Below are 27,912 nucleotides of genomic sequence, written 5' to 3'. Positions count from 1 at the left end.
AGCCAAAAAAATTTTGAAAAAGAACAAAGTTAGAGAACTCATAATTCTCAATTTCAACTACAATGCTACAGCAATCAAGAGAGTGGTATTGGTATAAGGACAGACATATAGATCAATTAGAATACTGATTTCAGTGAGAGCCCAGAAATAAGTCCTCACATTTACAGTCAATAGATTTTCAACAAGAGTGCCAAAACAATTTAATAGGGAATAGTCTTTTCAACAAATGGTACTAGGAGAATTGGATATCCACATACAAAAGAACAAAGTTAGACTCCATCTCACATCATGTGCAAAAATTAATACAAAACGGATCCAAGACCTAATATGAGAGATAAAACTCTTAGAAGAAATCATAGGTACTAATCTTCAGGATTGGGCAATGGTTTCTTAGATACTAAAAGCATAATTAAATAAAGACAGGTTGGACTTTCTAAATTAAAAGACTTTTGTGCTTTGAAAGGTGCTATCAAGAAAGCGAAAAGGCAACGCACAGAACAGGACGCAATATTTACATTTATCTGACAAGAGACTTTATTCAGAATATGTAAAGAATTCTTAAAACTAAACAATGAAAAGACAATCCAATTTTAAAATGGGACAAAGATTTGAATAGAATTTCACCAAAGAAGATACACAAATGGCCAATACACTACATATTTATCGACATACACTTTTGTGTATAGCATATATACAGATCTCATCTATTTAAACCACTTCTATTTATATAGAAGCAGAAAACAAATATAAGAAACAGAAATATAATTATATAAGAAATATAAGATACATTACAATGCATCTTCCTGTGCTGGAAGACACAGTGAAGCAGAATACTTATTTTGCTCAGTTAAATTATGCATCCCTAATTCCTTTTCCTACTGAATGCTGACCACTGAAATTAGCACATCATGTAATCCTAGAGGGAGCCAAGTCAGGAACCAGAGAAAGTGCTTGACAAAATAATTTTCTCTTCTTTCCCAAAAAGGAAAAAAAAGTCAGTGGCGGTGACCAGTCCTGCATAAGACTCACTACTGAGCCCTGTGGAAGTTGGTTTCCCCGAATCCAAATAAACTGTAGTCCCTTATGAAGCCTGCTGAGAAGACCAAAGAGAAAGGACATTCCACTTGTTAAATGTTTATTATTTGAGCTTCGCAGCCAACTATAATAAGAGAGAGAGGAAGCTGTCTGCAAGCTGTATGCAGATTTAGCTACTCAAATTCCATGAATGTGAAATAGAACACTGAGGCTAAATCCTTCAAATTTACTAGGCGGTAGCTTGAGGGAAGTAGTAGCTGGGAATAATAGCTTGGAGCTGCTAATATTTGGGTCAGCGATTTGAAAGCAGCTCAAGTCAACAGAGAACCAAAAATCTCAACACTGGAAAATTGTTGCTTCCTCTTGTTCTAAGAATTGCAGTCCAGCAAAGGAAAGGTACAAATCTCTTCTCTCCGGTATCTCCTCTCACTTTGATCTAAGAATAAATATTTTTACTTTTTCCCCAAAATCGAATTCTTATTTATTAAACTGCTGTTGAGTGGGATGACTGTAAGCTAAAACTTTCTTCACTCATCCTGTGTTTCACTGAATTTCTTCCCATTGAGCCTCAGTGACTACCTGCTCTGTGTTTTAGTTATTCTCCACTTTCCCAGTTCAATGTGGTTGGCATTCCTCACTCCAATAGTGATGCGATGTCTCAGGTTTATCATCTATGGGAATGCGCTTTAAATTACTATAGAATTTTGGCTCTGAGTACTAATTAAACAGAAAGGGCAAAGCAGAATACATTTTAGTAGACATCATGATGAAGTCAGTCTACTTGAAAAAATAAACATATACATGGTGTATTATTTACCCAACTCCCAAGCTAATTAGGGCACAAATTAAAATAAAGTAATAGCATATTGGAAAAAAAAGTCTTTTTGGCATGAATTAAATCTTGAATCCTCTAAAATAAAAGACATAAAGAAGAATGACGTTTAAGGCCAAAAGTTTTGACTGTCACATAAATAGGAACCAACAAATTTGCATGACAATAAAGTTTTGAGTTCAAATACTGGTTTTGCTGCTAATGGTCTGTCTCTTGGGCAGAAGAGTTCAGCTTTTTGAGTTCTAGTTTTCCCAACTCTAAAATGATAATAATGGATCCGATGTGTTTCCAAGGTTGAGGTGAGTGAGGATCAAGAACTTTTTATAAAGTATGTGTAGAAGTAAAAATAGACTGATATAAATCCTGATCAATGGTATATTTTAACCAATCATCTATTAAATAATAATAATAATAATAATAATAATAGCTACCATTAAGTGCCTAGTATGTTCAACGGTATATTTTAATCAATTATCTATTAAATAATAATAATAATAATAATAATAATAGCTACCATTAAGTGCCTAGTATGTGCTAGAACATATTACATGAGGTCTTTTATATTCATTACCTATTTTAATCTGCTCCTGAACCCCCACAGGATATGCTCTAATCCATTTAATAGAAAAAGCCTGTAAACAGGCTTAGAAAAGTAAACAGGCTTGGAAAAGTCAAGAAACCTGCCCAAGGTCATAATGCTAGTAATAAATGGCTAAACTATGATTCAAAACAAAATGTGTATCTAAAGACCATGCTCTTTCCACTAGCCTCTTAGAATTAATCTGGCATTAAAAGGAAATGAGACACTGACAGCAGTAAAGTGTCCAGGTGAGTACATTTTAACTTTAAAATTTCATGTAAATCTGTCTGAACATATAGGGCACACATCCTCTTTCGGTTTAGTAAACTAACCAAGCTGAAGGCATCCTTGGACAACTTGGGACCATGAGTGTGGGTTCAATGTGAATTAGCAGCTTCAGCCCTTTGTGTTCTCTCCACAGTTCTCTCCTTGGTAATGCTGAGCTGTCATGTTAAAGCATGACAGCACCCCTCCCAACCCTCTGCCCCAGCTACTCTTCCATCAGTTAGGAAATCAGATAACTCATGGGGTGCAAAACAAATCTAAGTCAGTATGGCCCCGAAGTAAAAGCCTGAAGGCGTTCCTACTAAATACATCACGTAATCAGTTCTGCTATTTGCTTCTTTGTTTCTCTGGCTTGTAGCTGTGAGCTTGGAGATGACAGTCCCTGAAGACTGACCTCCAGCTAGATGGAGCCTTGCTAAACTAAAATAGCATCTTGTTTCACAGTATCACCCAATGACTGAGTTTTCAATTTACTGAACCTCATCTTACTTTTCTGAAAATGGAATCATGGTACGAAAATATATAAGTTCCAAAACCTATTGTAAAGCAAATCCTTCAGGAGATTTATATACTTATATTTAGTTGCCTGATACCTGAAACACAATAAACACTTTCACTAAACAATAGTGATGGTAAACTGAGTCTTCAGCTATAAACTAGAAAGTGGTGGAGTGGACCAAGAAAGGCTTTCCTCGGCCTGAATGCAATCTCTTCCAAAATGCCATCTCTCGTCTTATCCTAGACCAGTAGAGGGATGAATAAATATCCCTTTTGTACATCAAGCATAACATTTAGCACATAGCACTTCGTTTCTTACAAGTACGTCTCCCTGTTCCCAACTAGACAGAATGTAAGCTTCCTGTGGGAAGGGAGTGTTTCTATCTCATCTTTTGTACTCTGCTCCCAGAGCCTTGTATCGTACCTTCCAAAGAGCAAGTGCTTCAAAAATGTACACCCTCTCCTCCATTAATCTTTTAAGTGTTTAATGATACGTGTATATGCTCCCTCCTCTACCTTCACCACTCCCTCCTCCATCAGTCCCTGGGAAAGACAATAAAATAATCCCTTTTCATGAGATTGCTAAAATATCTGTTAAGTGGTGGTATAAAACACAAAATATCTGTTTTAAAAGTAAGGTCACACTAAGTTTCCTAGGGAAAACTAATGCTTATTTTCTCATATATCATTGAAAAAATGCCAGGCATTTGCTTTAAACGATGTTCACATAATAAAAATAATATGCTTTGCCTTAATAGTAAAACAGATACATAATCTCAATGTAGAACGTTGTATATTTGAACTAAATTAATCATTTTTTACCTTACTAAAACTGGCGTGCCTACTGGTGTTGAAGACAGTACAATATCAGTTGAGGTTTCCATTCATTTTGATTTCAGACACTTACACTTCATTAGGTAACACTAAAACACATTCAAGAACCCCTTGTCAGCTCGGTTCTACAACTGAGATTATGTATTTCATGCCTAATGCCACTTGCTTACCATGTACCATCAGTAATGTTAATGTAGGTTCTTCTACAGTAAACTATTTTCTCAATACCTCTTAACTTTGGATGTTTTCCAGTGGACTTTTTTAATACCCAAATCCACATATGATTCAGTGAGTTCTGCATTTAATTCTCTTTCTGAGTCACTTGGAAGTACTCCTAGTTTTGCAGCAGATTCATAGAGAGAAATTTCATCTTTTAGTTCTGTTAATTCTTCCTAAAACACAAAATTACTGGAAGTTATTTTCATTATTTTCCTATAAGAAAGAATCAGTCATTCTATCTATGCCTCAAAATTCATTTTAATGATCGATAGAAGGCAGAAACATTTCTTCAAATACATTTTCACACACGTGAAAAATAACTTTATAAAGGCCAGCATGTATCAGGTTTTCCAGTAAACCGAATGAGCAAAGGAATAAATGAATGAGAACACAAATGCAAGTAATTTCTCTCGCACCTCCCTCACTTATATTTTGTCTTCCATGAAAAGTGTCCCTTGAGCTGAGAAGCTGGTGGCAGCACTTTTTGGCTCACTAGAGTAGATGACAGAGTAGCCTGGTTTGCCAAGAACGTGTTGTATTTTAGTCTGCCAGTGGTGAAAAGGCAAAACCCCTCTTTCCAGTGGAGGTGGCATTGGACCTCTTCCTCCAGCGGAAAATATAAGTAGTACTGAAGGAGAACCTGAGAGAATTGCAGCTAAACTGTAGGTTAGCTCAAACCCGCCTTATCTCAGGGGCACATCCATAGATGAAAGGACATGCTGTGAGGTGGAGGTAGCAGGCCGACTGGCAGGAGGGGGCAGGGCCCTGGCTCCGCTGTTAGACAGACCTGGGCTTGACTACCCAACTGTGTGGGAGAGATTATGACCTACTCTCATGGGCTGGTTTGAAGAGAAATCCAAAGTTCAGAAAGGTGATGGAATTCAGTTACCCAGAGTCTTTTTCAAGGGGCAACACTCACTTGCAAAGCCTTGTTCATGTTTTCACTCATATCATGTGCCTTTTGTGCTTGCTGCAGCTGGAGCCGTAGCTGAGCCACCTCTTGTACTGAGCCTATTGAGGAAAGAATCAGAGAATACAACAAATGTAAAGGGCCAAAGCATCTATGATGTACAGAAGACCTTGAATCCACTGAGGCTACAAAAGATGAAGTTCTGATTTATAATCTTTTTATTTTCTTTTCAGGAGCACAAAGGTATATAGTGGGACCCAGAAGGCACAGGTCTGGTCCAGATGTTTCCAAGATTTAATACGGCTCCCCATGTGTCCTTGGGAAGTTGAAGACGTGGGCTACTGTGACCTTGCTATGAATTGAACCAGCCACGTCTACAGACCTTAACACTCCAGAAGCCTTTTAATAGGAGCATGACATTCCAACTCATAAAAAAAACCAAAGCAAAAATTCTTTGGAAGCCATTTCGATCCTCTAATAAGAAAACTACATCTTGCTGCCTTTTACTTCTTTCTAAATGCTTTTATTTCCACCACCACGATCTCATGTGAAAGAAGCCTGTTAAGACTGTGCTTCTGAAACTTTAGTAATATTTTAAATGTACTAGGGAAGGTTCTTGTTTAAAAGGGACTTCGTTGGGTTTCCTCAAAAGAAATGAGCATCTGGGAAATGGTGAAGCAAAGCAACGATGGCATTTTAGGCAACTAAAGAAAATCACATTTTTAAAGCCTTTAATGGCAAAGAAAAGGGCTCATTAAGTAATGCCGTGAGAATCAAAAGGATACAAAACTAAACAGACAGGGGGAACTAACCAGAGCAAGATCCAAGTGTTGCCCCCACCAACACACACACACACACACACACACACACACACACACACAGTCTTTGACTTTAGTACTTTCAACTTTTGAAAACCCCACTCTTCCACACACTGCACCAACAGGCAGAATGGACTTTATGTGCCGAAGTGTGACTTTTGCATATCAGTGAGCTATTTTCACAGTATGAGCTACTTACCTGCAGACAAGGCAGTTTTGTCAGTATCGTAGTGTTTGTATAAGCATTTGGTTATTTTATTGCTTTTTACTCTATTATTTTATAAAAATTAATGGGAAGTACTGCTGAAACTAATGATAAGAAGCATAGTATCAAACTGAATACCATGGAGGCCATGTCAGGAATCTTATGCATGACAAAAATGTAACTCACTGGGCTTCAACTGACCAGGTTGAAGGGGGGAAAAAAGTAAATAAGTTATACAAAATGACAGAATTACATGATTAAAGATCAAGTCTAAAAAGCAAAATATAACAGGATTTCATAATCAGTTTTAGCCTTCAGAAACAGAACCTATCTTATAGCATGTATTTTTTTGTTCTATTTTAAACATTCAGGTTTGGTATATTTTCAAAATGTACTATGTAGAGAAACGGAGAATTATCTATGCATGTGCTTTCATTTTACTTGAAGGAAATACATTCAAATGTTAACAGTAGTTATCTTTGTGTAGCAGAATTATCGCTTATCTTTATTTTCTACTTTATACTTGTCTGTGTTTTCCAAATTATCTAATAAAAATGCACTATACCTTTATACATATAAATAACAATGTTAAAAAAAAACTGACACCAGGGAGGGGGAGAGGGAAAACAAAAAAATAAAATGTTTAAAAAAGTTATGTATATATAGTATTAAAAAATATAAATAAACTGGCATTTAAAAAAAATGACACCAATGATATTTTCTGTCTTTTCTGGATTTTTATAACTCCTGGACTCCACTATGTTCTCTCTGCATATTATACTTGCCTCCTAAGGAGACAACAGCCCACCCAGACACCCACCTGAGTGCAACAAGTTGGCACACTGCTTTTGACTCTCCTCTAGACTTCTTGTCAATCGGTTAATGATCTCAGTCTTTTCTAATTTGGATGTTTCTTGATTCCTTTCCAATTGTTTCACTTTATCTTTCAAATGACAGCAAATGTCTTCCTAAGTGGAAAAGGTGTTCAAGAAGTCATTTTCATGATCAGTTATTAAATATTAAACTAACAATTATGACACATAATTGGATTTTAAGTCAAATATAAAATCATCACATGGCAGCATCATGAGGTTAAGTGCATAGGACTGAGAGTCAGGAGAATAAAGTCATGTGATCCTGGGCAAGTCATCAACTTCTCAGTCTGTTTTTCTTTTGTTATTATGCTAATAAAGGTTGAATCCAATAATTCTAAAGTCCCTTTCTGCTCTATATTCACAAGATACTGTTATTCTAAAATTAGATCTTATTCAAGCCAAAGGAAATGTATTACACTCCTATTTGCATTTTACACTGTCAGTATAAGTATACATATACATATTTAGACAGACCATTCTGAACCATGGAATCTGTATTCCAAGACAGCAAAGATACAGATAAACACATGGATACTCACTCTATTCTGAACAGCCAAAAGCTCATTTTAGTCTGAGCAGACAAAAATAATCTCTCCCTCTTCTGAACTTCTTTTAAACCTGATTTCTCTCACGTTTTTCTTTCTACCTTTTACATGTCTTCTTTCTCTTAATAGTCTCCTTGCAGGTACCTATGTATCTCACCTTATATATAGTATGAGCTGCAAAAAAAAAAAAAAAAAACCTCAAAAATAAAAATAAATGACAAAGAAAAGCAAACAGGATAAATGTGTGTGTCTGTGTGTGCATGCATGCATGCATGCGTGTGTGTAACTATATGGGGATATTCAGAAAATATAGAGCGTGTATATAATGTACACAAGTTTCTTCAAAAATAAAATGAGTTTGGGAGTAATGAGCCATGGGAGTCCCAAACTCAGATAAAATAAAGCCCAAAAATGCTTTGAGGATACCAACCCAAAGTATATCTTATAAGGATACTGAGAGCATCCTTAAGCAGAGGAAAGGGACTCTGAAGTCTATTTTAGCTTAAAAATTCATACGAATTTTATATTCTATTTCATAATGCAGTGATGTTTGCTTTAAATTTTTTCTACCAAATTTTTCAGCAAAATGAAGCTCTTGGAAACTGGTCCATGTTTATTCAACACTGCAAATTTCTTGGCATACTGCTGTTGATTCCCAGGCCAGCTTAAAAAGTATGGTTCTAAAGCACCAAAGTAACATGGCAAACACAATGAATGAGCTAATATCAATGACAGTGTGAGTGTGTGTGTGCAAGGAGGGGTGGGGAGACAACTAACATTCATGTGCTGGGGAGATGATAGTAGATTTTAAAAGAGACTGAGAACTGGTAAAAAAAAAAAAGTTCAAGAAAAGGTAGATATAAAAAACATTGTAAACAAAAGGCTGACTGTGGCAATACTTTTACTATATGCAACAGTCAATTAAACCATGTTGTTTCCTGTTGACAAGTTCAGGGAAACAGATTATACTCAGAAAACTGTGGTGTTTAAACACCAGTAAAACAAAACAAATGAATGGTTCTATCTTTTCCATGAATTTTGCTTGAGTGAGAATACTCAGTTCAAGACTGATAAAGGCAGACATATTTTAAGACAAAATGAGACAACTGTGGTGACAAAGAGATAATAGCTGAATCCATGGAAGCAAATAGAATTGATTTTTAGTGCACAGAAAAATGAGGATTAGGCCACACATATGGTCTGTGTGTGTCCCTTAGCCATAGAAGTGTTTAAAGTGGAGCCCTTAAATATAAGATTAAAGAAAAGATAGAAAACAGATCAGGTGAAGGTCATGACATGCAAACCAAAGATCATGAACTTCATCAAAAGCAGAAGATTTCAAGAAGACCAGAATGAAAAAAGGTCTACACCATCAAGGAGATAATCAGAGATCTTCATGGGATACTTCTAAGAATGGGAGGACGGATACAGAAGGCAGTTTGGAGAGAGAACCCAGAGATCTTAGAATATGATGCTTCTATGAATGGGAAAGATAAAAGGCAGTTTGGAGGAGAGTCCAGGAGATAGTTTGCTATTAGAGAGTTGTCTTGAAGGAGCATTACAAGCTCTGAGAAGCTCATTTCTTCTCATCTTCTCTGGCACACAAAAAAACCCAAGAGGAACTCAGCCAGAGTAAAAAGAACTGTTATAATGTTGTGTGTATAATCGTTTCTACCCAGAAAAGCTGATGGCTTAAGGAAAATCCTAATTAATAATATAATTTTATAAGCCCTGTATTTCTCAAAATATACTAGTTACAAAGACATTCAAAAGAAAAAACCAACTGTATCATGGATTGCTAAATTAGGCAGTCCTCGTGTTGAATTTTGTCTTTCAAAATGTAATATACATAAAGCCTGTATACATCCTGATGTTTAGCTATTGTTCAGTAAAATTTTGCTGAACAGATGAAATAATATAATTAATCTACAATTGTATTCCTTTCCCACCAAGAATGTGTTTTTCATAAAACAGTGATTTTCAACCTTCTGCAAGAGAAGGCATGAACCTCTTGGAAAATCCGAACAAGCTCATGAGTCTTCTCAAAAATACTGCATGTACTCACACCCAAACGAAGATCATACCCACAATCTCAGAGGATTTATCAACTCCCTGGAGCCTAGTCACCAATTGCCTTAGGAGATGCCAGGTTAAGAATCTCTGTAACTAGCAAAACTTATTTACTATGTGTGAACATCTACTCTATTAATGCTGTGTACATACAATATACATAATACATACATACACAGTTCTGTGTAACTGCATGAGAGCCATTCAGAACCTAGACAGTGGCAAACTTATTCAAGTTTATCTGCTAAACTACCCAGTTATTTGTACCTTGCTACTATTTTTTAAGAATTGTTTTACTTTTCTTTGCAATATGCTGAATGGAGTGTAGTGGGAAAAGGTTTATCTGAAGGAAATATTTTACACCTCTTCGGTAACTTTTATAAAGAAAAAAAAGGGCAAGAGGCAAAATGTGGTATGTATGTAGTATGGTTACCAGTTATGTAAGAAAATCTAAAATCAACCCTCTTTGTGTAGAACACACTCATACATTTTTCTGCTTATAGGTAGGCATCTCCTTGGCTTCTGGTTGATTTTTACAGCACCTCTTGAATCAGGAATCTCAATTTGGATTCTAAAATAATATGGAATTCACCTTTCATTAAAAATACTACTAAGCCAACTCAGCAAATTGACAGCACAAAAGAGATACCATACCGTAAGAAATATTCCTGGAAAGAAAAAACTATAAGCACTTTGGAATTGGCACTTTGTCAAGCAATTATTATACAATTATATGCAGAGGCTAACATCAGTGCCATGCTCTGTTTAAAACAAAAAACAGTTACAGACTGTAATAGTGGAAAAGATTTTAATCAACTCCTTCAATTCATAGTTCAGGAATCTGAAGCCCAGTCAGCCAGAGTCAAGTTTGTTCTGTGTTCTAGTCTAGGATTTTTCTACTAAAGCAAGCAAGGTGGGGGTGGTGAGAATAGAGAATGGAATAGGCACAAGGGATGAACACACTAGGAATTCATTTCAGTCCTCCACCATATAATCTGTCTAAGTCAACAGAGAATAGAGAGGTCCTCAAGTAACCCAGCCCTCTCATGATAGCAGGAGGGCCACTCTCCAAGTCCAGCTAACTTTAATGCTACTACCCAAACACAGCCAAAGTTAATAACACTGTATCTCAAATTCCATTTGTTTAAATGCTATATAAAGTAAATGTTCAATAATTTGGCATAGCTTTCATCTTTCTCCACCCCTACATAGCCTCCACACCGATCAAATTCACGATATTTTTCTATATAAAAAGAATAAAAACATATTTAGGAAAATAAATCTAATAAAAACTCATAAAATACTCACAAAAATAAAATAAAGTAACATAAAATAAAATGGTATACAAACAATTATTATTGCCAATAATGCAATCTTATATAGCTCTACTGAAATCATGGAAAAATTTAGAGTGAGCTATATAAATAAGAAATAACAACCCAAATCAGGATGAATTTTAAGTGTAGTGGAATTTTCCATACCCTCACATCTTATTTTACTTCTTCTCTTCCTTTGGGTTAAATTAATTCTGAAATTGCATTAAGAAAATGTACTCTGAAATTTTATTCATTCAAATGATTACCTGAGGTTTTGGAGCACAAGCCAACCTACCACCTGACTCACCATCAGCTTATAATATTTTATTCCTTTTGAGGCAAAAATAATAAAAACTGTGAAATATGCTCAACTTTCAAATCTCAATGATTTTAGATCAGACTTTCTTCCCTATTTTATTATATTATTCTCAAAGTTAACTCTTTTACCAAGAACCACTTCTAGACAATCTTAATGATGGGTTTATTACCAAATGGTAGGAGTTCCGAGAAAGGCTTTCTACAGGTTAAGCTCCCAGGACAACTTTTCAAGTTCAGGCCAGCTCCCAGAACACACTTTCCTTTACATCTGGATTTATTCTATGACAATATGAACAATATGCATACATACTCTACAAATAAAGGACTAGTGAAGTGATGTGAGAATTTAAAAAGTACTAACCCATCCTACAAGAGAAAGAATTTCCAAAATTATGCCTTTGGGGAACATTCATACATTAAAAAAAAAAAAACTTTGCCTTTAAAGTTTTACTCACAATCAAAAACCTACTGTAGACATTCGAAATTTCTATATTAAGAATTACAGTGTCAGTTTCAAAAAAAAATAAAATAAAATAAATAACCAGCTTTACTTTGCTCATTTGCAATCATGCCAACCTGTTCCTTAAGTGCAGCAACTGTAGCATCCAATTTGTTTTGTAAGGACAACACTTGCTCTTCATACTTCTTGGTGAGGCCCATAACAATGCTCTCGTGCTGCTCTCGGGTGCGTTGAAGGGATTCAGAATGATGAAGGTCCAGCAGCTGCTGCTTCAGACTTTCCAGAGCCATTTCAGTTGTTCTGGACTTCTTAATCATCTAGTAAATATAGACAGGATATCCATGTTTTTAGTATTTTGACTCTGTGCTCTCTTTAGGAAAGTTAACCATGCTTTAATGACAGTAGAGAAGAATGAGTTTCCTCATGGTGACTCTAGTTCCTTAAGACCCATCAGGCCCATGGCTGCTGCACACATTATTCACTTAAAAAATAAAATCTATTAGTTAACAAAGAAGAGTGAAAGACAATGTTGTTCAGCATAATGGCAATGTAGGTACCAGGCAAGGAATCTGCTGCTACTATACTGGTCCCAGTGCTGTTTGCATTGCCAAGTGTGGGAGGCAATCCAAATGTTAGGTCACAGAAAAATGAGAACTGTTTCTTGAAAGACTGATAAAACCTGTTAATGGTCACTTACTAAGAACATTTTGAAAGCTATAACTGTACAGTTGGAAAATAATGGTATAGTAACCTAAACAATGGCTCCCACAAGATGTCTATGTCCTAATCCCTGACTCGTATGAATGTGTTATGTTACATGGCAAGAGAAAATCAGGGTTGCAGACTGGATTAAAGTTGCTGATCAGATGACCTTAAGATTATCTTGGATTGCCCAGATGGACCCAATGTATGTACAAGGGTTCTTAAAGGAGGAAAACTGAGGCAGAAAAGTCAGAACCAGTGACTTCCAACTCTGAAGATGGAAATGGGCCATAAGCCAAGGAATACAGGTAGCTCCTTGAAGCTGGACAAGGCAAGAAAATAGATTCTCTCCTAGAGTCTCCAAAGAGCAACAGAGCCCTGCTGATACCTTGATGTTAGCCAAGTGAGATCCATTTCAGAATTCTGACCTCCAGAACTCTTAAGATAATAAATTGGTGTTAGTTGGAGCCACCAAATTTGTGGTAATCTGTTACAGCAACAACAGCAAGGAAACCAATACGCTTGGTTATTCTGGTGCTTTTATTGTTTTATTTACGCTATTTTATTTTTGATAAATGCAATTTCTAACTTAAAACAAGACTACAAAGTTATAACCTTCTACTACATAAAAGCAATTCCACTTTTTAATCTAATAACTTTATCAGTTTTCAAAGTTTTTAAAGTGGTAATAATCTACTACGGTATTGTGATTTAGAAGAAATATATATTTGGTCTTTCAGATGACCAAATATATATTTCTCATATATATTTGCTCTTCATCCAGTTCTTGGTTCGCAGCTCCCAAAACTCTTAAAATTTCCGGTGTGGAGGCTGATAAAAAGTGTCTTTTGTTATATTAATGAGGTGACTTTTCACTTAAGGGTGAGGCTGGTTGCAAATGTAGCCAACCATGTGATTTCTGGGTTGGAATTTTCAGTCCCACTCCCTGACCTCCTGGGAAAGGAGAGAGGCTGGAGGTTGAATTACTCATCAATGGCCAATGATTTTATCGATCATGCCTATACATCAGATCCTCCATCAAAACCCAAAGGACAAGTTTCAGAGAGCTCTCTGGTTGGTGAACACGTGGGGTTTAGGGAGAGTGTCGTGCCCGGAGAGGGCATGGAAGCTCCGTGCTCTTTCTTTATACCTTGTCCTATGCATCGCTTCCATCTGGCTGTTTCTGAGTTACATCCTTTTATAATAAACTGGTGGTATAGTAAGTAAAATGTTGCTGAGTTCTGTGAGCCGCTCTAGCAAATTAATGGTACCCAAGGAGGGAGTGGTGGGAACCTCTGATTTACAGCCAGTCGGTCAGAAGTACAGGTTAACAATCTAGGATTGAGACTGGCATCTGAATTTGATGTAGATGGTGTCAGAATTGATAAATTCTTGGACACCCTGCTGGTATATGAGAATTGCTGGGTGGTGTGTAGAAAGCCCCAACTCCCAGCCCAGTACTCTGCTGGTTGAAAATTGAGTCTCAGATCACTAATAGATCTACATTACGCACAAAAATGTGGCTTATTCTTCATTCTATTTCAGAGAATGACACTTTATTCCAATGCTACTTTAACTGAGTAATACATTTATTCATTTGCTCAATAAATAATGTGGATACTTTGTGCCAGGCAAGGTTCTAGGAACTTAAGGACATAATGACAACACAGGCAAGGTCCAAACTCTTACTACTTTCTGATGGAAAGAGAAAGACAATAACAAGTAAACAAATGAGTTTTAAAATAGAGTAATAGAATATTGCATAATGAAGAGGTATGGGAATATGGCATTATGGGCTACTTTAGATATAGGTGAATGAGAAGTCTTCTCTGAAAAGGTGACTTTTTTTAGCTAAGATCTGAAGGATGAGAAGGAGCCAGACATGAGACAACACTGTTTAAACTCTTTCACTAAAACAACCTCAGAACGAGCCACAAATCTCATCCAAGACCAAGGTCACTATTTTATAGTCACTTTCATTTTTAACTACCCTCCTTCCCCGCTCTAAAATGGTATTTCTCTCATAAGTCACCCACCAACAGGTTTGGCTACCAACGACTTGTGACAATTTCTAATAGTTAAATGGCTATCTAACTCATTAATCAAAGAATATATCACCACTTTAAAGGCAAATCTATTGGGGTCAAGAAATTTACGTTCTGAAGCTTTGTCAATAACTGGCTTTATAACCTTGGGCGCGTAATCTGACTTTTCCAAGACCTGGTTAACTCATCCATAAGATGGTAAATACAATGCCTCACTAATATAATCCCAACAAGATTTCTTATAAAATATGAGAATTGGATTTGTAAGATCTAGAAGAGAAGAGAAAATGTGAAAAAGAGCTAAAAAAATTTTTAATAATATTAAGAATAGCCCTTGTTTACCAAATTTCAAACCATACCATAAAGCTATAGTCATGATAGTATCAGAGATAGTATGGGGAAATATATGTGAGAAAAAAATATATATACAGGTTGGTCAATTTTAAACAATAATGTTCACTCAACATATACTGGCTGCCTATTACATGTCAGGCACTGGGCTTGAATAAGAGGTGGGACTATACCGATGAAGGCAGCCCATTCTTGCCTTCAAGATGTTCTAGGTCTATTATAAGATGTGATCACCTGGCTTCAGGAGGAAAGCAGGGGAAACTTGAAGGAAAAATCTGTGAGCAGGAGCTTACCAATCCAATAGCAGTGTGCCATGGAAAATGCATTCCAAAGAGAGGAGTCGGCACATACAAGTACACAAAAACATTAAACGGATTGTTGAGTTTGAGGAAAGTAAGAGAGGAGATAGGCAAGGATCAGATGGTCATCCTGACACCATGCTTTATCCCACAGGTAAAGTGGGATCATTGAAAGGCTTTAAGCAAGGGAAAGATATAATCAGAACTGTATTTTAGAAAGATTATGCAGATGACCACAAGAAAGAATTTGGAGAAGGAATAAAAGACTGGAGGCTAGCTAAGAGACTTCTGTAACAGAAGGTAAAATCCCAAATTAGGAACATGTGGATAGAAATGAAGAGACTCAGCAGAGCGTAGTAGCTGACAAGATGAAAGGGAACAGAGGAGCTGAGGTCTCCTCCAGATTTCTGATGTGTAAATGACTAGGTGGATGGGAGCACTATTCCTCCAATTAAGGAAAAGAATAGCAGGCTTATGGTAGAAGAAGGTAGAAATTTCAAAGTTCTTCTAAATTTGGTCCCACTGGACCAAAAGTTAAGTAAGTAAATATTTCACTATAATAAATAACTTTTTACCATAAATAATCAAGATAAAATATTTACTTGTTCTTCATTGGCTTTTAATGCTTGTATTTGGGTTTCCAGTACTTTTATTTGTGCTTCGAGCTGTATCTCTCTTTCTTTTCCATTCTGAAAGAGTTTCTGTGACTCTTGAAGGCTGAGGGCCAAACCATCTTTTTCATCTAGAACATTAAAAATGTTGATATTAATAATATGTTACTACAGAGGGACCCCAATTGTCACAATCTCTATCAAATATCAGATCTATATCACATATAAATGTTGCAATCAGTTCAATTCAGATACTGAACTTTAGTTGATCTAGAGAAAACTAGAAAAGTTCCAAAAAAGAATGCCTGAATGACACCAAAAATATTTTAGAGAACCAGAACCACTTCCTTCAAAAATCTTATTGCATCCTTTTGGGGACTAAAAGATTTCCTAACAGTGATTTTGGCATTTGTTTACTTGAGAAGTGACAATCCTCTGCTAATCAAGAGGGAATCTGAGGACTAATTACTTTTTATACATACTTGCAATGAACTCTTAAATTCATTTAACCTTAAATTCTTCCCACGTACTTTACTATAACCGCTCACGAGTTCTTCTCTCAAAATAAATTTTATGGGCATTATAGAAAGAGACCTTTTTCCACCATCGATTAAATTTAAAATGAACTCTAGTTCAGTAATATTATTCTGTAAATGAAAGTTCAACATTGACCAAAACTACAGAAAGCACAAAGAGCAAGCAATTATAATTTGAATTTGTATTTATGTGCTTCTCCCAGACATGGCTCCATTTTTCACCTTGGAACACCTAAAGAAGTTCAGGATCATTAGCTCTTAGTTGGATTAAAATATTACGTTAATTTGTGGGCTGAGAAAATGTATTGCAAAGTAAACACAAGTCTCTCTGGAAATTGTAATACTTCATCCAAGATAAACCATGTAAGGGATCAACACCTTCTTAGAACACAATGCTATCAACATAGCTAAATGATGTTCATTGATTCTAACAGCCTAATAGAAAGAAGAGGAGAAAGAAAACGGAGAAAAGTAGGACCTCAAAAGAGTATGTTCTGGAGAAAAGTAGTAATTCAAGGAAATGTGTTAAAAGTCCTGGGTTTTGTTTCCTTCTGACTGACTATGAGCCCCCTCTGACCATGTGCATCAACTCTCTAAGCTTCATATTTAAAATGAGGTTGTTGTGGAAACAAGATATCTAGCTCTAGAGTACCTCATAAACAACAGTTGTCATCTTACCTTTGATCATCAGAAGCTGGTGATTCAGATATCTCATTTGATGCTCACTTTCATTTAACTTTTCAAATAAATTGTCTAGTTGTCTCTCTTTGGCTTTGTTAAGAACCTGAAGTTGAATAATCTGCATATTTTCTGCAGAATCTGATTCGGAATTAAAGACAATTTATTAGATAAAAGCGTACCAAAATATAAATTGTGGTTCTTTAGGGCACTATTTTTCAAACTGTGGATATAACTCATTAAGTATCATGAAAACAATTCAGTGGTTTGAGACTAGCATTTCTTAAAGAAAAAAAGAAAACGAGATAGACTATAACAGAATATATCAGAGTACATCATGTAGTACAAATAAGTATTATTTTGTAAAACTGTTTCAGTTATATATGCTTATTTATATAAATATTATAGATGGCATCACAATGTAAAATATATACGTCTTACTGTGGTCACTGTCAAAAAAGTTTTAAAAGTCTCTGGTTTAGTGTATAACCCTTAATAACGACCATTTTGGCTAAATTAAAATATATACCAATGTGAACAAAAAAGGAGCTATGTAATAAACTTGATAAGCTCAAGGGGGCCACACATCAGGCACATCAAGCTCAGTGACCAAAAGTAACAAAGCAGGATGGACGATCTGATCACAAATATCTAGTTGGCAGATCATATCGGTAGTCATGTCCCAGGCCTATAGCTTCCTTGGCAAAGGTCAATCTTTACTGTGAGGTCTGTCCATTGTTCTTATACATCTAAGAAAACATACCTTGGAAATGTCAGAGTAATTTTCTTTGTTCACCCCCAAAGGCACAACCGCAGGTACCAGAGCACCAGACAGCAGAACCCCTCATCATTATCTTGTTCCCCACATACCATCTTAAAGTGCTGTAAATGTTAATTATTAACTATCCTGTACCCATCAATGTAATAGAAGTATGTGTTTCTCAATTTTGCCTCTTATCCAATTATAGAGCTTCCTCTTGCCTCCTTAACCACCACCGATGGATTTCATGTACCTTCCTTACATCTTCTTCAATAAAATCATTTTTAAAGAAAATTTCTGGATATCCTTCTCAAAATTTTTTATTTTAAGCAAGAATGGAATTATATTGTATTCATATCTATGCTGGTACATAACTGCTGAATAAATAGACTAATAAAGAATTTTGAGATCTCCTTTCAGAAATAATTAAAGTTGTTTTAGGGATCACTTAAAATGGGGGAGAAAAGAAAAAAATGATTTGTAGAAGGATAATGCTTCAATTACACAATAACAAATATTCTTCATTTTCTACTAGAATGTTCCTACTTGCTAGCAAAGTAGTCCTCTTTTTAAAAAGAGATATGGTTAAAACACAAAAAGACTGTAGACTAAAAACTTTGTTACAAGTCACACTCATCTAGAGCCTTAGGACAGGGATAAACACAATATATAAGCCACACCACTCTTCAAAGTCATTTTTTTAAACTATTGCTTAGCAGCTGTCATCGCTAAATTTGGTACTCCCATTAAGTTATTTAATTAACTTTCAAATGTCAAATTTAGGCAAATGTATAACCAAAACAAAAAATAAATCAATTTGATAAAATGCAGATTGTTAAGAAACTGATAAAAGGTTATACATGCAGAAAAACCAGGAAATATAAACACCAACTGAACATGGGAACTGAGAGGAAAACAACACCAAGAAGGCAGGCCACTGTTGTGATGCTTATCTACACAGCCTAAAACTAGTCCTGCCATACACAATGAACACTTCTTCATCCCTTCATTCCACCAAAACTTATAAACAAAGAGAGGCCACCGCCATGTTAGCTTTGACTCCTTCGAGGGCGAGTGAGTTCTACTGTCCTGTAGCCCAAGTGTATGACAGAAGTGGGGCTGCGAAGTTAGAGCATGAAGTCCAGTTTTCTCTTTGGCATAGCCCAGGAAAGCCAGAATATCCAATATGACCCTCCCCCCAGCTTCTTAAATGTTAAAAAAGCAAACAAAAAACTTGCTGTTCACACTCTAGAATCACACTGGTTCTTTAACGTGCACAACAGTTAGAAGTTATTTCACAGAGGGTATGATAAAAAAAAGGTGGGCATGTGAAAATGCTAATTCAGGTTAGTCACAGTACAAGTTTCGATTTGGGGTTTTGGACATTTCATCTCCTCAAAATTCTCTAGTAGTACTTTTCTCGTTCTCAGATTTATATATACACAATCCAAAATTTTTTTTTTGACTAAATCTAAGATATGTCTAGTTTAAATTCTGAATATAAAGTAATTTATATCAGGGTTGCCTAATTATTACACTAAAACTCTAAAAACCAAAAAAAATTAAGATGATAATCGATGATTTACTAAATTAAATTTCTATATAATGAAAAATCTAAGATTGAAGGGAAAACAATATTTCATTTTCCAAATTAGACTTAAGAAAAATATGAGGCTAATGAAAAGTCTTAACCAACTACAATGACTGAAACATACGGTTGAGAAAAATTTTAGTTTATTATGCAAAGTTTCAAATATATAAGAAGGTAGAGAGAAAAGAGCACAGTGACTCCCATAAATCCATTCAATAATTATGAACTCATAGCTGGTCTTGCTTTATCTATATTCCCAACCAATATTACTCCCCAACAACATATTATTTGAGGTAAATCCTAGACTTCATATTGATTTATTCATAAATACTTCAGGATGTATCTCTAATAACAAGGGTTCTTCTAAAAAAAAACCCATAATTCCATTATCATACTTACAAAAAATAATTCTTGAACATGCTTAAAGTGTTTAAAATTCGCAATTATGTTCTTAGGAAATAAATATAAACTTGATACATACTTTCATTTGCTCCTAAAAATTGTTTTTGCAGGCCTTCAAATGTGTCACTTCCTCCTATCTCCTGGGTTGGTGAGCCATTATTCTGAGCAGAAGACTGATAAGGTTTATAAGTCACTGTATATGATTCCAACGCTTGAACACTGGGACCTTGTGATGTACCAAATTGCTATTATAAGACAGTAAATGAAATTGACAATTAGGATTTGACCTTTTCTTAAAAAATTATCTGAATTAGACACCTTAATTTTGTTAGACTTAATTGTGGTACAATGACAAATTTTATACATACATCTTTGCTTAAAAATAACTTATTTAACATTTAATTAAAAGTGCAAAATATAATTTCACACATTTTAACTGTACCTTTGAGCGTATAATGGGCCAATTCCATAAATAACACTCAAGAATTCAAATAAGACTATATGAAGACTTAAGAATGATTTAGATGATGCCAACATCTTGAAAACATAAAAATACACATATTCAATAACAAGAACGTGATACAATGCATATGTAATAAGTAATAAATAACTTTTGTGGAATGAATAGTACTCTATAAAAACAGAAAATGACCGCCTTAAAAAAAAATTCATCTTATCATTGGGTGACACAGAATAGCTTATTGGCAAAATGAGGCATGCATTGTCATTGAGAAAGTCTAAGAAACAGCTAACTGTATCCTAAGGCTTTACTTCATTAAACAGTGCCAGGGTTTAAAAAAAAAAGTTTCTTTCCTTATCATTCATCCTTTCTACTGCTATATTATCACAAATCAGATATCAGCTTTGAAGTGTCCGACCTAAAATTTGTTATAAGAGTGGCGAGCTAGAAAATCAAGGTAATTAAATGGTATCATCTACATAGATTTACTGCTTTAAAACTTATCAAGATACCTGAATGTAGCTTCTCACTGAAGCATGGTAAAGTGGTAGAAGCAAGAAGCAGCAGTAAATAAAGATTGTTATTCTTCGATAGACTTTACTTGTAACATTTAATTCTCTCCATAAAATCTCTATTTTAAAATTATGACTTAAGATCATGATTTCATTAAAGAGAAAACAGCATGACTGATTCAGCATGAGCCTGAATAATTGTACTCAGAAGTTTTTATACTCAAAATAAATCTTACCATTGTACCTACATACATTTCTTAAATACACACATATAAGCAAGTGGGTGCACATATATACACAAATTCTTGAAAGTCAAGTTCTTGTAATACCTGAAAATGATTCCTTTGAGGATCTGAAAATTTAATTACATTGGTTGGTTGGCTATTAAATTCCTGCTTCTGACCATTCGTATATGGCCTAAAGTTTTCAGGAAGGTGATATAAATCAGTCTGTTCATATTTACTTGGAGGACTATAACCACTTCCGCCTTCATCTCCACCTTCTTTGGGATGGTACCCAGGATGCTGGTCTTCAGTTTTATTTTGATTCTCTTCCCAGCCATTGCCAATTTTCTCTCCAATACATACATCCCGAATCTCATTATAGTCCTATTACATAACAAGAGTTAAGATAAAAGCACTAAGATCTAGTCCCACCCTCATCAAAGACACTGTCATACCAAATACTTACATTTACACTTTTAGATTTAGGCAGCACTTGATGCTCATTCCAGTTCATCTCTGATTTCTCAGAACGATGAGGTCTTAAGAAAAATCAATACTTTAGATTTAGAGCCTATCCTGATTTGGACATAGATATCACAAAGAACCCCAAGATTTTAACATGTTTTCCCTCCAACCTTCACCTACAAGCTTAAGAATTAGTCAACAATTTTATAATCATATACATTACTATTACCTGCAGAAAAACAAGACTTATAGAATTGTAATACACAAGTGAAAGTGATTTCAAGTCCTTACTCTCCCTCTGTGCCATCCTCGCTGCAGTCCGAATACTGGAGCTCAGGGGAGGACAGGTCGTCGTCCAGCATATCATGAGGAAGGTCTGTGAGTAACTGCTGCAACTGAGACAGAAAAGTCAGTGTCAATATCCCCTTGACTTACACACAAGATGACAAACCAAAGCTGCCTTGGAACAAGTGCTTTTAACTGTAGAAGTCAAAGTAGTTCCTAATTTCTACATTTAATATGTCTTAAGTTCCACACAAATTATGTTCATCATTTGACTTAGGGAAAGGAGAACAGACAATTCTATGATTTATATTAGAAGGCTTTACTTTTTTCTATGAAGATCTTAGGTTTAAATACACATACATTACAACAGAATTTAAAAACTTCTTTGTGGAAACACAGCAAGTCAGAATAATGGTACAATAACTGTATTATGTTATCACAGGGTAGACCTGCGTCTCACAATCCTGTTCTACCAGTAACCAGACCTTGGAGACCTGACAATCAGACTTTCCCCAGAGACTCTAATAGCCAGATGTACTTTGCCCAGGTGGTGAGAATAGGAGAAGGTGGCCTAGAAGCCCTTGAAAGCTCTAACAATGTGAGAGAAACCTCTTGGGAAGTGACTAATTAGTAGACAGCCACCTAATTCCAATGATAAAAAGATGATAATACACAGCTTTTATAAAAGTTGAATAAAAAGAAAGCTGTAAGATTCAGTTTTCTACAGAGAGCACTCTCGAAAGCATAACTCTAAAACTGACAAAAGCATTTGACTTCGCTCCAATTTTTTTTCTAGAAAACTCACATCTTTAGCATTCTGCCTATAAAAACTAGAGATAGAATAAGTTAATTCAAGTTTCAAGATAAACTGTGATGGAAATGAATAAACTGTCTAATTCTTTGAATTTCAATATCTGTAAATGACTTTCTTCAAATCTCAATATAACATCAAATCTCAGTAAGTATTACGTTACTAAATAGTAGGAAGACTGTTTCTAATGATTTCTCTTTCAAATTAAGCACAGGTTAAATTAACAAGTTGATTGAGTCCCTCCAAAATAAATAAATCAATCCCATAAAATTATGCAAAGTGAATTTTAAAGATATTAAATATTGTTTAAATCCTTGGAAGAAAATGAGGTACTCCTTAGTCTATGATAGATTTTTTTTTTTCCCCCACTTCTTGTCATTATAATAAAAGAAATGAAATGTAGCTATATCTGAGTAATACATTTATAATAAAAAAAACTTTCATATACAAAATACATATGGTAAAAATTAAATTAAAATATTCTAAGAAAGGTCTGAAAGGTATGTTCCAATTGTCAGTTTTGGTGAAGTCAAACTTGGGAGTGGAAATGGGATATGTGAGGTGGGAAGAGGGGATACTTCTTTACTTCCATATATATTTCAAATATTCACTGGATCATTTTTTTAAAGCTCCCTCAATCCATTTGGTTCTTTAAAATTGAAAGAAGAGAAAAAATATTCTATTTCAATGAAAAGTTACATTCGTCTCAAAATTTATTTGATCCTAATATTACCAACTTAATTTATTGGCTACCTGCTCATGCAGGGTAAACTGAAAAATCATTTTGAGATTTAGCCATATCGGAGTTGACCCAAAGACATAAAGAATAAGAAATGAAAAAGAAGCAACCCTAAAACAAAACAGACCACATCAACATTTTAGTACGCCTCAAATGAAAGGTAAAAAAGTGATTTTACAAAGATACAACATTCACTAAGAAAAAAAAAACACCTACAAGGTCTTTTAAAATAGTCTGACCTGTTTTGTCTATAATTACACATCACAACTTTAATGACAAAGACTATCCCCCACACGTTACAGAGAAAAAAAATAACAAAATAATCTTTCATACATACATCAAGTAAGGATTTCTGTATGGAAAGAATACTTTCTTCTAAATCTTCAGTGAGGTTCAAGTACATAGCCTTGTAATTCAGGGGAACCATGGCAGGAACATCTGAACAGTACATTTTCCCCCGTCACAGAGACAGAAAAAGCTACACAATAGTTAAGCAGTTCTGGTAGCTTTCTTTGTGGCACCACAAAAGTGTAATTGAAAAATCATTAACAAAATTGGCATCAATAGAGGAAAATTAATGTGAGCATAAGCAATAAGTTCTGAATGTTTCTGGATCCATAAGTAAAATCAGGAAAATCATCCCTATAGTATTTAGTGCTTTATAAAATATTGTTTATATATGGTAATATTTTTAAATCATTTCATGCACCTTCAAAAACTTTCTCCATCAAATTCTTTGGCATAGCTGGGCCATATTCCTTGACTTTTATAAATTTCAAGACAGAGAAAAGCTAAATGAGGTGATTCCTCCTAATAAGGCATACAGGAACAAAATCCCATCCCCAAAGCTTCCATTTCCCAGGATCAAAGTGTGCCCCTCTCCTCATCAGGTAGCCCCAGGCCAGACACAGGCAGCACCTGACCTTGGCCTGCACCAGAGCCCCTCCCAAGAGGTCCCAGAACCTGGTGGCTGGCTTCAGACCACACCTGGTGGCTGGCTTCAGACCACACCAGAGCACTATCCAGTAAATAGCATAAAGGGTGAACTGGGCAGGCAGGCACTAGAGCCCCCGCTAAAGCAAATCCCAGTCTGTGGGGTCAGTCCCCGCATAAAAGCTCGTCTGCTACAGTCACAGCCAGTCCTTCAGAGCTAGTCAGCTTGAAGGTCAATCCCATCTACTGTCCTGCAAACAGCAATCAAGGCTCAACTACAACAGAAGAGCACGCACAACTCACACAAGGGACACCCCTGAAGCAACCGATTCAGGTGAACAAGAAGACTGTACCACTGAGCCTCACAGGACACCTACTAAGGCCACTCTGCTAAAAACAGGAGATGTAGCAGATCTACCTAATACACAGAAATAAACACAGGGAGGTAGTCAAAATGAGGAGACAAAGAACCAAGTCCCAATTGAAAGAACAGGACAAAACTCCGGAAAAATAACTAAACAAAATAGAGGCAAGCAACTCACCAGATGCAAAGTTCAAAACATTGGTTATAAGGATGCTCAAAGAACTCAGGGGGAGAATAGATGGTCTCAGTGAGAACTTCAACAAAGAGGAAACAAAAAAAGGAGATGGAAAACATAAAAAAGAACCAGTCATAAATGAATACAATAATCGAAATGAATATATTAGATGGAATCAATCACAGATTAGATAAAGCAGAGAATCGAATCAGTGATTTGGAAAACAAAGTAGCAAGTAGCAGAAAACACCCAATCAGAACAGCGACAAGAAAAAAGAATCCAAAAACATGAGAATAGTTTAAGGGACTTCTAAGACAATATCAAGTGTAACAGCATTTGCATCATAGAGGTACCAGAAGGGGAAGAGAGAGAGAGCTAGGGATTGAAAATCTATTTCAAGAAATAATGACAGAAAACTTATCCTAACCTGGTGAAGGAAACAGACATACAAGCCCAGGAAGTGCAGGGCGTCCTAAACAAGATGAACCAAAATAGGCCCACAGCAATACACATCATCATTAAAATGCCAAAGGTTGAATACAAAGAGAAGATCTTAAAAGTAGCAAGAGAAAAGTAGTTAGTTACCTACGAAGGAGCACCCATAAGACTGTCAGCTGATTTTTCAACAGAAACCTTGACGACCAGAAGGGATTGGCATGAAAAGCAAGAACCTACAACAAAGATTACCCTACCCATCAAAGTAATAAAGAGCTTCCCAGACAAGAAAAACCTGACGGAGTTCATCACCACCAAACCAGTATTACAAGAAATGTTAAAGGTACTATTTTAAGAAGAGGAAGAAAAAAAATAAAAAATATGAATAAGAGAATATCAAAGAAAAAAATTCTCACTAACAAAGGCAAACACATAATAAGTGGATCAACCAAGAATAAAATTAGTACAAAGGGTAAATGGCAAAAGTAGGAAGATCATGTGTAATTACAACAGTAAATTACGGAATACACACAAACACACACACACAAGAAGTAAAAAATAATGACGAAAACATAAACATGGAGAGGGTGAGTAAAAATACTAGTGATTTTAGAATGTGTTAGTATTTAAGAGACCATAACATAGCTGATATATATGAAGCACATGGTAACCACAAACCAAAAATCTATAAGATATATACAAGAAATAAAGAGAAAAGAATCCAAACACAATACTCCAGAGAGTCATCACTATACAAGAGAATAAGGAAGAAAAAATATTCAGAAAACAATAAAATAGCAATAACTACAAGCCTATCAATAATTACTTTAAACATAAATGCATTAAATATTCCAATCAAAAGACAAATGGATAAAGAAGATGTGATACATATATACAGTGGAATATTAACATTTGCGACACCATAAATGGACCTAGAAGGTATTATACTAAGTGAAATAAGTCAGACAGAGAAAGACAAATATCATATGATTTCACTTATATGTGGACTCTAAATAACTACATAAATGAACAAACAAAACAGAAACAAACTCATTGTACAGAGAATAAACTGATAGTTGTCAGATAGGAGAGGGGCTGAGCGAAAAAAGTGAAAGGATTAGGAAGTACAAATTAGCAGTTACAAAAGAGTCATGGGGATGTAAAGTACATCTTAGGGAATATAATCAATAATGTAATAACTCTATGGTGTCAGGTGGATGCATGACTTATCGGGGAAATCACTCGTAACTCATATAAATATCTAATAACTATGTTGTACACCCAAAACTAATAAATATTGGATGTCAACATAATTGAAACTATTTTAAAAATTTTTTTTAAAGTGTGCCCTTTATATTCACTGTCAAATGGATATTGCTTTTGGTCATGGAACCTTGTGCCATAAAACACAAAATTATCAGATCAACTTATGCATGTTACTAAACAGAAAATTTTAGAAACTATAAATTTTCCTCATTAATGATCCAAATAGATTCAAGGGCAAAGATAAGAATCCTTATAAATGACAAGATTTAATTCTACTCATTACTTTCAAATTCATCAGACTGCTTTTGGGTTGCAAATGCAGTCCTCTCAGTGTGTATCAACTGTGTTTAATAACTAAAGAGATATCTTCCCTAGAAAAAAATTTGCCATTGCTAAGGCTTCTACTGAAATTTATTCTAACCATTCGATAAATCCCTCTCCCTTTACTACTTCATATGTTTCTTCCCTAACAAGAAAGGGAAAAATGAGAGCATTTACTTTAGCAACAAAACACTTCACAATAACTCACACAGAACATCCAAAAAGCCTATGTGTAGGGGGAATATAAAACAGAATACATAACCTTTTGTTAAGATTTTCAACTTAAATTAACTAAGCAGATTGTCTTCAGAGACTGTAATCCTCAATATTCATGAAAGGAAGGAAGACTTCTCAGGTTACAAACTGTATAATACATCTCCCAAGAGAAAAGCAGCAAATGGACTAGCCAACATTATGTGCCTTTGAACAGGTTACCTCATAAGTATGCCAAAAAGATTCTGATATTTTTTAAAATGAATCATTAAATAATGCTTTCATGGATATGCGCTAAGTAGAATCTTCATTTTAACCTAAGAGCCAAGTTAAAAACATCCTTCAAAAGATTGAATATGGGATTGATAAAGGACCAAATAACTTGGCAGCTAGAGCTTTAGTTTGTAAATTATACTCTGTGCAGAATTAAAAAAAAAAAAAAAAAACCCATTCCATTAAACTAAATTTTACGTTAGCGGGGAAGACTTTGTCTAGGTTGCCACATATCTGAAAAAGAAATATGGTAACATTAGACAAATATCGGCTGCTTTACAGATGACACATAATAGAACTTTGGGCCTGGAAGGAACACTGGAGCTCCTCCCTCAAGCCAAATCTCTCCTAAAGGTCGGCAAACCAAGACCCAGAGAAGGTAAGGAGCGGGCCCATGAGAAGCGAGAGCTACAGTCCCAGACCCTAGCATCACCTGAATCTCTACGTTCCCATTATTTTCTTCTACATGACATTTAGTCTGTCACTGTTTTTTTCTCTACCTGTTTGTATACAATCAAATTTCAGTTAGTCTTCAATGCTTTGTTCCCACTGTGACAGTACCTGAAAAATACCTGTATATTATGGGAAACATTCAAAGGCACAATCTAGATAAAGTATAAGAAATTGCTAAAGAAAAACATCAGGAAAACTGTAATATGAA

The 27,912-nt window shown here is 35.3% G+C and overlaps 1 protein-coding gene across 3 annotated transcripts in view; it reads right to left on the bottom strand.

Moving 5' to 3' along the window:
* The window catches only part of CEP152 (centrosomal protein 152), a 78,631-nt gene that overhangs the window by 41,320 nt on the left and 9,399 nt on the right, over nucleotides 1-27,912 (bottom strand). For 2 of the 3 annotated variants that reach the window (XM_006920386.3, XM_015596076.2), the window contains exons 3-12: nucleotides 21,728-21,831; nucleotides 21,438-21,510; nucleotides 21,077-21,355; nucleotides 19,855-20,020; nucleotides 17,023-17,163; nucleotides 15,800-15,939; nucleotides 11,917-12,117; nucleotides 7,037-7,184; nucleotides 5,203-5,294; nucleotides 4,293-4,456 (exon numbers count right to left, since the gene is read on the bottom strand). In XM_006920386.3, coding sequence (XP_006920448.1) covers nucleotides 4,293-4,456; nucleotides 5,203-5,294; nucleotides 7,037-7,184; nucleotides 11,917-12,117; nucleotides 15,800-15,939; nucleotides 17,023-17,163; nucleotides 19,855-20,020; nucleotides 21,077-21,355; nucleotides 21,438-21,510; nucleotides 21,728-21,831 — 1,508 coding nt within the window. Of the gene's footprint in view, nucleotides 1-4,292; nucleotides 4,457-5,202; nucleotides 5,295-7,036; nucleotides 7,185-11,916; nucleotides 12,118-15,799; nucleotides 15,940-17,022; nucleotides 17,164-19,854; nucleotides 20,021-20,217; nucleotides 20,321-21,076; nucleotides 21,356-21,437; nucleotides 21,511-21,727; nucleotides 21,832-27,912 lie in introns of those variants that run through there. The other variant, XM_025038804.1, reaches the window with a different exon arrangement.

This window comes from Pteropus alecto, unplaced genomic scaffold (assembly GCF_000325575.1).
Source record: "Pteropus alecto unplaced genomic scaffold, ASM32557v1 scaffold86, whole genome shotgun sequence".
Lineage (NCBI taxonomy): Eukaryota > Metazoa > Chordata > Mammalia > Chiroptera > Pteropodidae > Pteropus > Pteropus alecto.
Note: the sequence above shows the minus strand (reverse complement) of the source record. Positions and strands in the feature narration are given on the sequence as shown.